General features: G+C 47.1%; 1 protein-coding gene across 1 annotated transcript; it reads left to right on the top strand.

Moving 5' to 3' along the window:
• Window positions 1-269: 269 nt before the first annotated feature.
• Window positions 270-13903, top strand: BDH1 (3-hydroxybutyrate dehydrogenase 1). Its single transcript, XM_009951975.2, has 6 exons — window positions 270-349; window positions 3419-3491; window positions 4953-5063; window positions 10163-10304; window positions 11849-12001; window positions 13407-13903. The coding sequence occupies exons 1-6, from the start codon at window positions 270-272 to the stop codon at window positions 13874-13876; spliced, it is 1029 nt and encodes a 342-aa protein (XP_009950277.1). The 3' UTR covers window positions 13877-13903.
• Window positions 13904-15166: the final 1263 nt, after the last annotated feature.

Raw genomic sequence — 15166 nt, 5'->3', positions numbered from 1 at the left:
CATTTCCTTTAAATGCTTCCCTGCATGTCAGTTTACTTTTCTTCTTTATTTAAAAGCATCTTGAGGTGGTTGAAGATTGAGCTATTTATCTCAGTGTGAGGGACTGCAAGGGGGAAAGATGAGTTCCTTTGGACTTTATTTTCTTGTTGAAATACATGGAGTCAGCATGAATTACAAAATAATTGAGCAACTGAAACAGAGGTGCTATCTTGTATTGCAGAGCTAAGGGAGAACAGTCTTGCCGTTGGTAGAGTGTGTTAATTGAAAGCATGTTGGCTACTAAGCTGTCCCGGCCTCTCCTGAACTCCGTGAAAGCCCTGAATTTCAAGGACCCAGGGAATGGCTTCAGGTAAGTAACTTGATGGAGAAGAAGAAGGAGCGAGATGTTTAGTAAAGCACACATCAAGGGTTCATTTGATTTTGGTGGGACAGTTTATTTACAGATTGGTTAACCATCTTTGGTTGAGGTTGGAAGCGACCTCTGGAGATCATCTGGTCCAAGCCTCCTGCTCAAGCAGGGCCTCCGGGACCTGGCTGCCCAGGACTGTATCCAGACAGCTTTTGAATATCTCCAAGGATGGAGGCTCCACAACCTGCCTGGGCAACCTGTGCCCATGCTCAGTCACTGAGCTGAGCACAGAGGAAATGGACTTTTTATGCAAGGAAGGGTTGGCAACATGGGGTTTTTTACACTTGGACAATCATCTGCAGTCAAAAGGGGGTTGAGTGAAGCATTAATGCAGTGTCAAGCAAGGGTTTATTCCTGAATATCAGCAAGTAGGCCTGCAAGGAACTGTCACTTATTTCTGTGGCTTCATTAAAGAGGCAATGGATCACATGAAATGAGAGAGAAGGTTGAGAGGTAGGGTTTTAGTAAGAAATGGAGGTGGGCTGAGTAATGAAGCTGGTTTTTTTTCTGAACATGAACAGAAAATTGCCCATCTAATTCTAACTCCTAGCTCTGAAAAAGTTACCTTTTATATTGATAGATGGTGGGAACCCTACTAGTGCAAATTGAGAGCGCGTTGAGTGCTTTCACTGGCTTTGCTTTAGAGCAGGATTCCCAAACAGTGGTGTGTGAATCACCAGTTGTACGCAAGCTGTTTAAAAGTGGCTCATGTCCTGCTAAGCAAGGACTGCCACCTCCGGTATTGTTCTACTGTTGGTAGTGGTGTCCAGCACCATCACTGTCGAGGATGGCTCCCATAACAGGGAGCAGTAGAGACCAAAGATGGCTAAGCTGTTAGAGATTTCCTGTGCAAACAGACATAGGCCTTTTATCTCCTATTTACTCCGCAGACACCGAAGCGGCACTGGCAGGAATCTGCTGTGGCCTTAAAAATACAAATTAATGCTTTATTAACTTGAGAGAAGAATTTTCAGCATATTCTTTTCTTCTTCTTTTGTTTTGCTTACTGTGTATTTTTGCTTTGTGCATCTTTACTCAGGGCAAAAATATGTTGCCTTTTTTGAAGTACCCTCAGGCTGCTAAACCTGAAATGGAAATCCAGCTGTTCATCTGAAAGGCAGTGTCGTCACTGTACCAGTATCTTAATGCATTGAGGCAGCATTTATATACTTGACTCTGAGGGCTGAGGGCTGCCTGTTTTGGTGTAACCGAACAGAAGCGAGTGCATGGTTACAAGCGCAGATTCGATTCGAGGACCATCTGTGCATTTTAAAGGTCTCGGATGTGGTCTCTAGAATTCAGTCATGCAGAATGACAAAAATGGCTCACGGTACCTTAGTGTGCTGTGTGGCAGCTAACATCACGTACGCATCGTAGCTGTTCCCTCTGATGACATTCCTGCTGATCGGCAGCCGGCATCTACTTTACACCCTTGCCTTCTGATCAAGGTAGGCAGGATGTCAAATAGTTATTTTCTACAGGTTACTGTGAACAGAATGCACCAAATCAGCGCTCTGCAGTGAAATAATAGGACCGGACATGACACTGAAAAATAAAAATCATGTTCATGGAACTAAAATAAATGTTATGAACATTTCTGGGCACTTTGAGACACACCAGGAAGCTTATTGAGATAAAAAGTTCCAAGCCAGGATTGCAGGTCAGTGATACTAACACAGACTTTGCCTGGAGACTGACCTTCGCAGCAGTTAAATTGGCAGTTGCTATTTCAAGAGGTGATTGGGCTTGTGACACTCAAAGTTAGAAAAAGTGCTGAACTGTTGCAGGAAGGTGAGTGGACACTGTTGCCTGAATATGTCAGCTCCCTTCCCATCTGATTCAAAGCTTCTGCTCTAGCAAACCCTTTTTCTAGCCTTGTTTTCCCAAGATGCAGCTCAGAGGGCAGAGTGTCTGCAGATTGCTGTTCGGTGTAGACAGGTCACCCTGGGAGCACCTGTGATGTCTGAGCAGGAGATAATTTTGAATGATTATGCAAATTCACTTAGAAGACAGAAGAGCAGCCTGGAAGATAAGCTCTGCTGAAGGACAGATGTTGTTAGAGGGGCCAGAGGGCAGATGAAGTACAGCAAGTCTAAGGGAAGACCAGAAGGCTCTGGGAGGGCAATGGCAGCGCCCAAAGCAAAAACAAAAAAGCTGGTACGGTCCAGAGAGGTGGCTGGCAAGGACAGAGGCTAGGGTCACTCTGGTGTGTTGTCGAGACCCAGTTTTGATGAACGATGGCAAGACCTAAGGGAGTGTGATGCTACTGGTAGCATAGCTTTTCTAAGTAGATACTCAGCCTACTGTTGCTTTGCTCTGGTCTGTTTCTGTGAACATGGTTCTTCCTGGGAGTCAGACGTACTGTAAAGAGGAGCTTCAGATCTGCATGGCAGGAATTGCTCAAAGACACGGTGTCTCTTAGCTTAAACAGCTGCAAAGAGGGGATATAAGATCTAAGAGTATCTAACGGGTAGACACTGCAGAGGAAGAAGTGTCATCCTAGGTGACAGAAGGGTGGAGCTGTGTGGAAAAGCAGTGAGATAGGTGCAAGCAAATTCAGTCTTAGGCTGGGTATCAGAGACAGTGCCACAGCAGAATACTTCCATCAAACAAATGAACAGCTTCCCAGCTTTGTGCAGCTCCAAGTGAGAGCGTTGTTGCTGTTGGAACTGAAAACGCTGTACTGCCCATTTTGCTGTACTGCCCATTTTGCGGGTGGAAGCAGCTCTGTGCCTCCAGACCAGCAGCTATTTTAGAATTCTTGGTAACATCCAGACAGCTTCTGCAGCTGGAAATAGCATCAAGGTCTTTTGAGAAACAAATGTTTCATATTGTAGGAGACACACAGGCTCAGACTAGGAAGAACTGTAGAATGGATTCTGTCTTCTCAAATGACAGTCTACATCGTGTATAGGCAACACATTCCTCTTCATGTGTATGCTGCAGCATTGGGGTATGGACAAGATATTCCATGCCTGATTGTTCTGTTGTTGGTTTTTTTTTTAACAGGCCTCTGCAACGATTTTGCTTGCCCCTCTTGTCCCCGTGTGGCAGCCGCTCTTATGCAAGTGAAGTCGATCAGGTGAGTGTGATTGTGGTTTCCAGGAACTAGTTCTGCTGAGCTGGGGTTTTAAAGTCCCTGAAGCCCGGTGACCAAATTCATCTTTCCAATTTGCCAGAAGGACTCTGAGCTGGACTGCTCCAACATACTCTACATTCTTTCCTAGCACAGAGCTTCCATTGACGTAGCATGGTACATGCTGCTAAGGATGGAAATAAACAATCAGACTAGTGGGGTTTTTCTATTTTTGGAACTCACTCAGCAGATGAAATCTTCCACCTTAGAGTGGAGGGTATTTGCATGACAAATTCTTAATAAAGCACTCTTTCTATGGTATGGTTGTTTTAACAGATGTAAATAAATTGATGTGTCCTCACCTCTTGATCTGGAGAGTGGCCCTCTTCTTTAACAGCCCGTCCCTTGAAGGCACTAGCTTTCCAGGAACAGTGCCAGGCAGAAGGAAGGGGAATGTTTTGCCCTCTTGCCTGTCTTGTGGCACAGAACTCAGCACTTCAGCAGTGCTAGAGCCTGCACGTCTTGGCCCTTAAGCCTGAGACAGAGTCTCTGAGGAATTCGGATGTGGCCCTTGCATCACTGCTGGGCATCCAGTGTGACCCTGATTGGTCCCTGTGCATGCTGGGGAGAGCCAAATTTTTAGTTTGTTTAAAGAGATGAGTTGGCATGAATTGCGAGTATTTATTACCTAATCCAACCCACAGCAGTACCTAGCTGCATGTGCAGTTGTTGATGCAGGAGTGTCTGATACACCGTGCAATTTTTAACATGTCACTTAACTGCTGCCTCTCTTTGGGTTATCAGAAAGAGTTTGGAGAAGGACCGAGGTGTAATTCTGTTGAAATTATAAATTGGAAAAATAAGAAGACCAAAAAACAAACAAACAGACTGATGACCAACTGGTCTTAATTTCAAATACTAAACCCACTTGATTCTGCCTAGCTTTTAAAACCCAGCAAGAGAGGGTTTACGTGCTAGAGAAAGAAAGAGGAGTGTGCAGTCAGTAAGGTTAACCCATATCCTTTCTTCAGTCAAGCCTTCTTCCCCACGCCCTGCGGGCTGCCTGGCACAGAAGAGCAGACTCTTGTCTACTTTGAACACACAGGAACAGTTCCCGTGTGTATTTCTTGGGAACTGTCTGGTATATTCTCAGATTTCAAAATGGATGTGAACTGCCAGAGAACGGTGGTTTGCTTGGTCTCTTTGCCTTGGGAACCTGTTGTCAGAAGTGCCGAACTTCTCTTTGTGTTGGGAGGACAGTGATCCTGCCTCACTGGAGTGAACTCGGTATGAAACCTTCGTTTCTTGTCTCCAGGAGGCACTGGGTGGCAGTAGCTGGCAAAGAGTGTAGAGAACATCCCTGGAACAGACTGCTTCTGGCCAAGGACATGGTTTTGTTCTGTGCGCTGCAAATCACTGATCTCAAATAGTCAATTCCAGTGCGTTTTGTTCTGTTTTGTTTTGCAGATTGACAGCAGAGCTGTGCTAATAACGGGTTGTGACTCAGGGTTCGGATTTGCCTTGGCCAAGCACCTGCATGCCAAGGGCTTCATTATTTATGCTGGCTGCCTGCAAAAGGTAGGGAAAACAAAAACTTTATTTTTCACCTGTGGCACGTGCACAGGCACATAGCAAATCCAGTCTTTCTTTTCTTCTCTGCACAGCTTTCTGACAAGGAGGGGATGGGGATGGTTGGTAGCCCAAAGGGAAAGACATGAGTGCTTGAATTTCCTGGAACATAACCTGGTCTAGACCAGAACCTGACTGAATGGTAGCTGGGATGTTCTTATCTGAATCACAACATTGTGGTCTGTTCCATATCTGAAGAGCTGGCTTATCCATAAGCAAGTTTTGGGATCAGGTTGAATCTGGACCTTTGGCTCTGCTCTCAGACTGTGCATATTTATGTAGGGCTTATTTTGATTAATTGTGACACGCACCAAGCCACCAGCGGTTTTATGGCAGGTGGTATGAGCATATTTTTCTATATTCATGAGTACAGCCATGCCTTAGTGTGTATTGGGGGTCTCCTGAAATTGCTGTGAAGGTGATAAGAGTTCCAGTCGTGCAAATGAGAGGAGAATCAGGCCACAAATAGCCTAGTGACACAGTCTTGATACACTCTCCAGGAGCACTTTGTGTGGCAGTCAGAGATGCCTGGTCAGGGAGAACAGGAGAGCGCTCTTTCCTTATGAAAGAAACATTGGCACTTTTTAAGCTGCGTGGCCGTTTCCCAACAGAAACAAACTTACTCCTTGGGATACCTTTGAGATCACTTATTTTGATCCTAATCTTTTAGCTCACTCATCACTATTAATGTATCTTGAATAGTTATATTATTTAAAGAGAATTTGCCAGGTGTTTTTTAATGCTATCAATACTATTTCTGCTGGTTTTCCATTATTACTAAGTTTTGCTTAAATTATTAGTTTCTTTCTGCTCCATTTTTTCAAAAGAGAAGTTTGTGTTTTGATAGCTCTGTCCCTTGTGGTGTCACAGCTTTGGGTCAAGGGTTTTTTTGTTAACCTGGGCTCCCTCTACAGGCTTCACAGCAGAACAAGACACTTCTTATAAACTGCTTTTCAAAAGGTGTCAACATTTTTTGACAAATGTTTCTAGCCACCGAAGTAACCGAAGATCAACATTAGAGAATGTAAGAACTTTGCAGACTTGAACACCACTGTTTAGAATAATAGCCTGCCTCTATGTGGGCGGGAGCCAAAAATTTACAGCTGCAAATTTTCTTTTGCGTTTCACTTCCTCTGTCTGAGCTGCTGGAAAGACCTGATTTTCAGTGAGTGTGTTTAACTGTTGCTGAAACCTCCCTTCCATTTTGGTGTCCTCGATACTCTTTCTACTCAATGCATGTTAGTGGAAAATCTTGGCCTCTGACAATTTTAGCATAAACTGACAGGCAGCAGCATGCCAGAACTCTTTTAGGCTTTGATCAGCATTTATTTCCTCTCCAAAAATCAGCAGAAAGCTTTGCTGTACCACTGTGTAATTGAGTGTTGCATCTTTAACTGGACTCCCATTCCATGTTCCAAAATCTACGTGACTAAGGCAAGACAGGTAACAGCAGCTGTCATCAGAGAAACACTGTAAAATGCCAGTTCTCCTCAGTTAACAGTTTGGCCTCCCGTGTGTCTTCAGGCCATATACTTTATGTAGAACTGCTCTGTAGAACTAAAACAGCTGCAGGAGACTGAGCTGATTTCTCATTGTGCCACAGTTTTCACTGGCAGAACCATAAGCAGAATTCTGAACAAAGTGTAATTATTTCTGGTGCTGATTTTAGGGGCAGAAAAAGCCTGGTGTGTTTTTAGATGCCAGATAGAAGTGGAGGTAAATATTAGAAGCATCATCTTTTGCTTGTATATGTTTGACTTAGCCCTGACAGAGAGGAAATGACTGTGAAACTTCAGTGTTATTTTCATGGGACTGTTTTTCACAGCACACCTGCACATGAGAAGCATACTCCAGCTTGGGGAGCCATCATGTCCTCGGGGTGTGCACTGTTCTTAGGATCGCCACGTCCTTGTTGCAGATTAAAAGAGTGTGCAGTGCTGAGTCTGCATCAGGAAAGGTTTCCTAGAGTGGCCAAATCCTGCGCGCCTGAAGGAAACCTGGGAGAGGTGTTCAGAGTCATGGCTGAGGGAACCCCAAGGCATGGATCGGTGCTAACAGTGTGCTATTTCACATACAGTTTCTTCCTAACATTTTCACTGGCAAATATATTCGTGTGAGAGTTGTATTGATGCTTTCTTGCCAAAAGACAGTGGTAGACTGGATCCAATGAACGATCACGATGCAGCTGTCTTATTTTTTCCTCTTTGGTTAATAGCTGGAGGAGCCAGCTGACACAAGATGAAGAAGGTATTTTTCCATCAGTATCTGTTACCAGTGGACATATGTGATGTTTGTCACGGCTGTCAGGAGTGTGATGGAACCCCTGTTTGCTTTGCTTTGTGTGCTCAGGCCTGTTGGGGCTTGCAGGGGGATGAGAAGGCAGAGGTTATCTGAGCAAGCCAGCACGCAGGACAGTTACTGTAAGGTTCAACAAAAGTGCTTAGAGCCACAGGGTGTTACATACCACTTCAAGGACACACTGATAAAGATACAAGCTGAAGCCCATGGGTCCCAGAGGGTGACCATGGAAGGAGGAAGATGAGACAGTGGTGTGCTTTTTCAGTATGCAAGAACTGGTTCTTCTTGCCACGGGGACAGTGGACACTCGGGCTGACAGCAGAGATGTCCTGGTCTCTTGGCGTAGCATGAGGTGTCCTTCCACTGCTGCATATGGGCCCAGGGGTTGTGGCTGCATCCTGTGCCAGGAGAGCATGACACAATCACAGGGTGCCTGACTTAAACACCACCCATCTGCCCTTTCTGAAGAGCCAAGGGAATGGCTCTGTGGGTCTGGGTTAATGCCCAGAGTCCAACTTTTGGCCAGGATTCCAGCCCCAAGGGTCCCTGTCCAAGCATCCAGCTGCGTGTGGGTGGGAGGGCAGGAGGGATGTTGGCTTGCTGAGCCAACCCTGTAAGGGAGGAAGAAGAGGATGCTGTGAATGTCTCAGCAGAGCTTACGAGGCCTCTGAGGCTGGTGTGTTGCTGTGGTCCAGAGATTTTGTAGCACCTCGCAGACCTGGGAGTGGGGAAAGAACCACCTTGGCCTTATTGTTCTTCCTCTTCCCTTCAGCCATGTCTGCTGTTTCTGGGGGACTTGCATGCTTGCATATGCTGATTCCCTGTTGGCTTTCCCACATGCACCACTAAATGCTTTGCCTTACACACTGGCTGCGGCACCACAGTGCTTTTGAGTGAGCAGCAAACTTAGCACTAAGCTCTATTTTCAGACATTGTAAAAACAAACACCACTAAGCTGTGCATGGGACTTTTAACTGCTCCGGTTTGTATGCAGTATGCTTCCGTGTGAAGAGAGTGCAGTAGATGCCTTCTCTTAAGGACAAATACTAACCGATATTTAACGGTCTGTGGTGGAATAAGGACGAGTGGAGAAGAAGACAGAGGAGACATCAGGTTCTGACGTTAGTTAGTGAACTGTGTGAGCACAGTGGATAAGCCCAGGAATGAGAGGAACCAGGAGAAGGTTTTTTGGAAGAGAGGTGGCACAGACAGAGTGACGTATGGGCACCCTCGTGTGGTATCTGAAGCTTGGCATGTGAAGGGAACTCTTGCTTGGCAGGGCAAATGGACAGCCTGGGTTCAGACTGCAGACTCGAGCGCCATCTCGTTGACAACTGACTGCTGGCAGTCTCTGACAGGGAGAGCCTGTGGCTCAAGGTATTCAGAACAATCTAATGTCATTCAGCAGTCAGGAACAGCTCTGCTATGAAGAACTGGCCTGTTCCAGCTCAGGAAGAAAAGCTATCTATCCAAAAAAGCCTCATCTATCAGGAGTGAAGAGCACTCTGATGCTTGCCTGCCGATGCTGACACAGTGAGCGGGGCTACCTGGAGGGTTGAGCAGTGGGGGAAGAAGAGCTGAGCATCCGTCAGGTGATCCTGTGGGACATGCTCCATGTCTAGCCTGTTAATGGAGAGTAGAAGACTTCTAGAGAGGGATGATATTGAGGGGACAGAGGGAGTTTCTTACAGTAAAGACAGGGATGTTCCCAAAAAGTCGTTATTTTCAGAGCTAGACCTGACCATCCTCTGCAAAAGTACCCTGGAGTGGCCAGCACAGTCCGGTAGCTTATAACCATGGCAGTGATTCAGGGGTAGTCCCAAATTCATATTAGTGTGCCGTGTCTGTGTCCTGGCAGAATCATAGCCGGGCTTCGCCCCTGTGAGGGACCAGCTCTGGGTGTGGCAGCCTTGTCGCTGGTGGCATCTGGCCCATGTGAAAGGTCTCAGGGGCTGGCTGCAGTTACATGGCTGGGCTGTGAGTGGATATGTGTATACTGGGGGAAGCTGTTCTGAGCTGAGAAAAAAAGAGTGGAGATGGGAAGTGGGAGTGAGAAAAAGCTCGTGGTGGGAAGCAGAGAAGAGTGCAAGGTGCTGGAGAAGTCACGGAGGGGGCACTGCTAGCCAGCAAGCTGGCCAGGCGCTTGATGATGGGACACTGTAGGAGTCCATTGGAGGCAGTAGGTAGGTTTCCAGGCAGTGGGAGCTGTGTGCATATATCAGCTGAAGGGAGAGAGTGGTGGGCAGGCAGTCCCTCTTCTAAGACTTGTCGCTCTCAGAGCTGGCAGTGTGGCTGAGAAGCACCTGCAACATCCATGTGCAGCCACTCACCGGCTATTTTATACCGTACACCTCTGCCAAGCTATTTGCTGTGCCCCGCGTGCAAGCCAAAGCGAGGGCACTGACACACTCCCACCGCTGCAGCAGTGGGGCATAGCTTGATCTCAGGAGCTTGTACTGGGCAGGAGTTGCCTTGCTGGGGCAGATCCAGCTCTGGCTGCCTTCTTGGTGGTCAGAGCAGTTTGTACCAGCTGACTCGGTGGCAGGGCTCATGGTCAGATGGAGATGCTCGAGGAATGGTGCTCTGCAGGATCAGCCCTGTCTGTTCCCTTCCCTCTTAGAGCTGGAGCACTGCCCTTACTATTCTGTGACTGCCCTGTGCACTCTTGCTTGATTTGATGGTTGATAGGTGTTTGATATTCTACACAAGCTCTTTGGTCAGATTCAAACCAGCACTTTCTTCCTCTCTAGGACAAGGGAGATGGTGGCTCCAAGGATCTGGACAACATGAACAGTGATCGAATGAGAACTGTCCAGCTCAACGTCTGTGACAGCAAAGAGGTGGACCGAGCAGTGGAGCACGTGAATAGCAGCCTGGAGGACCCAGAGAAAGGTAGGTGCGTGCAATGGGCTCGAAGGTCACATAGGTGGCAGGAGCTCCCTCAGCTGGTCTCTGAGAGCATTTTCAGGGCATATTTCAAAATCTGTGAGCATAAGGGCACAAAGCTTTGAGGAGCAGCAGTGCAGAGCAAATGGCCTCCTTAAGTGTCGTGCCGTATCAGAAAGCAGCTTCCCACTTAAGACACCATCTACAAAGAAAACTCCTTTTTTCTCCTATAGTGACATTAGCAGAAGTCAGGGTGGTATTCAAGGCCCCGGGATTAGTGTTTTATTCCTGTGACTTGAAGTTTGTTTTCACTCCCTTTATGTTGTAAAACTTGGCCAGTGCCCAAAGATTGGGGATTAGCCGCAGAAATATCTCCCCCAGACTTTCAAAAGGCAAAGGAAATGGAGAGGTTTTCCAAAGGATTTCCTGCAAAGCCAGCTGAGTATCATTAATGCCATTGCAGATCTTACCATATATTACAGATTTCAGAGTTCAGCGGGTAGCTGTAACTAACTTTCTTAGCCTGCTGACCTCATTCTGCTGAGGTGATGACAGCAAATTCTGCTCCAGTACTGTGAAAATCCCAGTTGCTCATGCATTCCTGAAACCTTTCCACTCTTTGGTGAACTACATTTTTCTCTTAAAGAACATCCACACTTCGACACATGGAGGTTGTTGAAAAGCAGGGGTTTTTGGATTTTGCGTAAACCTATTTCTTTTACTTTTCTTTATATTTAATTTTTATATATGGATCTTCTATATAAATTAAGTTTTCTAGCCCTGTATTCTTAAGCATAGGCCAGGATGAAGTTGCCTTTTCTGGGCTGTTTCTGAGAACACAGATCTGGACACAAGTCAGTCAACAGATAACAGTGAGTTTTTCTAAACAGCAGAGAGAAGCCATCCCAGACCTTTCTTGATCTGTTCCCTGTGCAATTAGAATGTTATGTGAAGTTAGTTCATTTTATGCTAAATTCCTTTTGATTCTTTCTTTTTGTTGGTAGCTTCAGTTGTTGCCATCTTGGTTGCAGCAGAATAAAAGGGAGAGGCCGTGGCATGAATGCCCACCCATGCCCACATCTCCCTTCCCAGCATTGCAGACATTCTAGTTCTTATGGTGACACACGAGATTTTACTTTGAAAGAATTACTCTTTTGTTTCCTACAAGGTCTTTCCTATTCTCATTATTTGCATTTAGAGGCTATATTTTGCTGCTTCTAAAAAATCACAACAGATAAAAAGAGAATGGCAAGGAGAACTGCTCGGACAAGGCTGAAGTTCTCTATTTGCTGGCGAGGAACTTCCAGGGAAGTCTTATTCACAGTTGTTTGTGGCTGCAGCGTTGGGCAGTGCAGGCCAATCCTGACTGGGGTTATATTTGCCCAGGAGACTGAAGTTCACTCTAGGCTCTCTTCTGTGTGGCTTCCATCGTTGCAGGTTGTAATGAAAAGCTCTGTTTCATGGTTTAATAATCTATTTACAAGGCCTTTTCCAAGCTGCTCACGTTAGTCTCACAGAGGGAAAGCTTTCTGCTTGATTTTGTCTTCTAGGGCTCTGGGGGCTGGTTAACAACGCTGGGATCTCCACATTCGGGGAAGTCGAGTTCACCAGCATGGACACCTACATGGAGGTAGCTGAAGTGAACCTGTGGGGGACTGTGCGAACCACCAAGGCTTTCCTCCCACTCATCCGGAGGTCAAAAGGTGAGCAATCTCCTGACTGGCACTCCCTGGAGCAGGTCCCTCATCCTGCCCCGTGTCTTGCTGTGTTAGAGGCCAAAAGTTCTATTATGTTCCTCTCTGCACCCTTGGCCACCTTCATACCTTTACAGACAGAGTGTGGCCCACAGCATACACACAAATGACAGGTGTCCTAACCGCTCTGAGTAACGCAGCAAGGCAGCAGTCCTGAAAACCAGTTATTATTTCTCTTTCCCATCTGTGCTGCCTTCTCCTACAGCATCCCACGCAAGGTCTAATCCATCATACCTTCTTTTACCTGTTCAGAAGCTGCAGCTCACCGTAAGTTCCAGTGCCAGGAGCAGTCCTCCCCTCTATACAAAAACCAGCTGTGCCAACGCAGGCAGGGTGGTCAGCAGCGGTGTACTGTGACGTGCTTCTGGCAGGGAAGTTGGCAGCTGTGTGCAGTTTTACTTTGGGAGCTTGTAACGTTTGAGAGGTGGGGTTTGTACAGCAAAGGAACGCAGACCTGAAGCTTGCGTGGGTCTCGGCATAAAGGGACAAAAGCTTTCCTGTACTGGGACCAACTACTTGACTAAATGAGAGTATTCTTTACTCTTGAGGCATCCAGAGACATTAACAGTGATGTCCTGTGCTGCAGACCTGGGCTGTACATGGCCCAGGTAGCATTCTTCCACCATGGAAGATACAGTATCCTCTTCTGCGATCAAAGTTTCTCTAACACAGCTCAGCAGTGAGCACTGATAGAAAGTGCAAAGAACTGCAACCTCTGATGAGACTGCAGCATCCGCAGTCTCCTGCCAGCATTCTTCCCAGACAAAATGGATGGCTTCTGGAGAGGAGAAAGGCCCCAGCTCTGTGCCTGGAGCCGTAATCCAGCTGTCACACAGAAAAGGGTGCAGTGGATTTAGACTGCTCTGCCTGTTTGTAGTAGGAGCAATCCGTTCCCTTTTAAGAGGCAGACACTATAAGACACCATTGGGCTCCTGGATTTTGTGCCTTTGACTTGCAAATAAACAAGCTCAGCCTTGGTGCCAGAGGCTTTCTTTGCCGCTGCTTCCTCTTGTCTGGGTTCAGCCCTGACGGCTGCTGAGCAATCGTGTTTCCCACCATGCAGGCTCTATCCAGCCTCTTCCCTGTAGCGCTGAGCCTTGTGTGTCACCGTGTGCCCGTGCCCTCAGGTACAGTGAGGCAGGGAGCACAAGCAGCGGGCTTGTTCTCCGGCCTGAAGGCTGTGGCATAGGACAGCACTGCTCAGCTAGAGCCACGAGCAGGTCTGTCGGGCAGCCCTTACGGGTGTGCAGTGGGCGGGTGGATGCATTCGGGAATCTGTTGGGTGGCGTGTGTCGGGGGTCTGCTCTGGGTCAGGTACCACAGCTCAGCTGGGCCTTGCCTGGCCTCTGCCTAGGTCGCGTGGTGAACATCAGCAGCATGATGGGTCGGATGGGCAGTCCTGCCCGGTCGCCCTACTGCATCACCAAGTTTGGCGTGGAAGCCTTCTCTGACTGCCTGCGGTACGAAATGCAGCCCCAGGGGGTGATGGTCAGCATCGTGGAGCCTGGCAACTTCATAGCGGCCACCAACCTGTACAGCCCCGAGCGGATCAAAGCCATAGCCGACAAAATGTGGGACGAGCTCCCGGAGATAGTGCGCAAGGACTACGGCAGGAAGTACTTCGATGAGCAGGTCAGCAAGATGGAGACGTACTGCAACAGCGGCTCGACAGACACCTCGCCGGTCATCGAAAGCGTAGCCCACGCGCTCACCTCCACCACCCCCTACACCCGCTACCACCCCATGGATTACTACTGGTGGCTGCGCATGCAGATCATGACACACATGCCGGCTGCCATTTCAGATCGGCTCTATGTCTATTGAGGCCTCACCCTCCTAGGCTACCCAGGAGGGAAATTTGTTTTAAAGAGCATTGTACACACTTCCCATTAGTCCTTCTTAATTTTTTCTAACCTCCTTTCAGAGTACTGTATTTTAGCTCTAAAGGGTTCATTTAAACATCTGACATAACCTTAAAAGGCAGTAATTTGCAAGGGATGCTTCCTAGGCGGGAATGCGTTATGTTTGTGCAGGGACGTCGATTCTTTGCTATTTATTTCATGTAATCCTTTTTTTTTTTCACCTCAAATATCAAGTTATAATCGTTATTTAAACTGCAATTGCTCTGAAGTGTTTTCAGAATAATTTCTGCTGATGGCTGAACAGTCTCCACAATTCCTGCCTAGGATGCTGCCCTCACACCACAAAACAGAGGCCCTCTGAGCTGTAATGGCAAACCGCTGCCTCCTGATGACAAAGACTTTTCCAGGCCTGGTCACAGTAGCCCAAGGCAGAGCAGAGACTTCTTTAATTTGGGGATCAGAACTCAAAATGCTCGAGGTGCTGAAACTGAGCAACTGACCCTGTCCCTTTCTCTCTTAGAATTACACTGATGAAACCTTAGAGAAAAGGAACCAGTCTGCTTTTCTTGCATGCTTTCTTGCAAAGGAGTTCAACAACCCAGGGGCTCCGTCCTGCAGACCTTTCCCACAGGAGTTTCCCACTTCCATGAGCATTCCCATGAGTGTGAGCAGCCTTACGCACAGGACTGCAGGCATCGGGACTGGCCTTGTAGTTACACTTCTCTTCAACAGTAATTGAACATCAACTCCAGACTTAGTCTGGAGAAGAGTTCACTCCAGCTCCTGTAATTTGTGAGGGTCACCGCTGAGCAGAGGGAAGCAGAGAGGGTTGCAGTCACAGCAGTGAGTGCCGTTCTTACCAGGGACCCCAGAGTTACGCACAGTTGCACAGAAAGGCCGTAACCCTGACCAGGGCCTCTAGGTGCTGTTGCGGTGCGGGTGATGGTAACAATGAGAACTTTCATTGAAGGAGTGGCTGAGCTGAAATACATCTAACGTGATACAAATCTCACAGACCGTCCGTAACGATGGAGTTAACTTTACGATCAGATTCATTTCCATGATGGTTGTTTACATGTCTGAAAAACAGATACCTGTTTTGTACCATAAGAAAATAAAAGAAAAAAAATGTAAAAGATTCTTTCATGGGAAAATGTGGAAAGAGTTAATTTTTTTAAGCTTGAAAGGCAAAACCCAAACAAGTAATTAAAATACCATTGTTAGCAAAGTTAAAGAGAAGGGATCTGATGTG

This window comes from Leptosomus discolor, chromosome 7, assembly GCF_034619465.1.
Source record: "Leptosomus discolor isolate bLepDis1 chromosome 7, bLepDis1.hap2, whole genome shotgun sequence".
NCBI lineage: Eukaryota > Metazoa > Chordata > Aves > Leptosomiformes > Leptosomidae > Leptosomus > Leptosomus discolor.
This window is presented reverse-complemented; position numbering and strand designations above follow the sequence as displayed.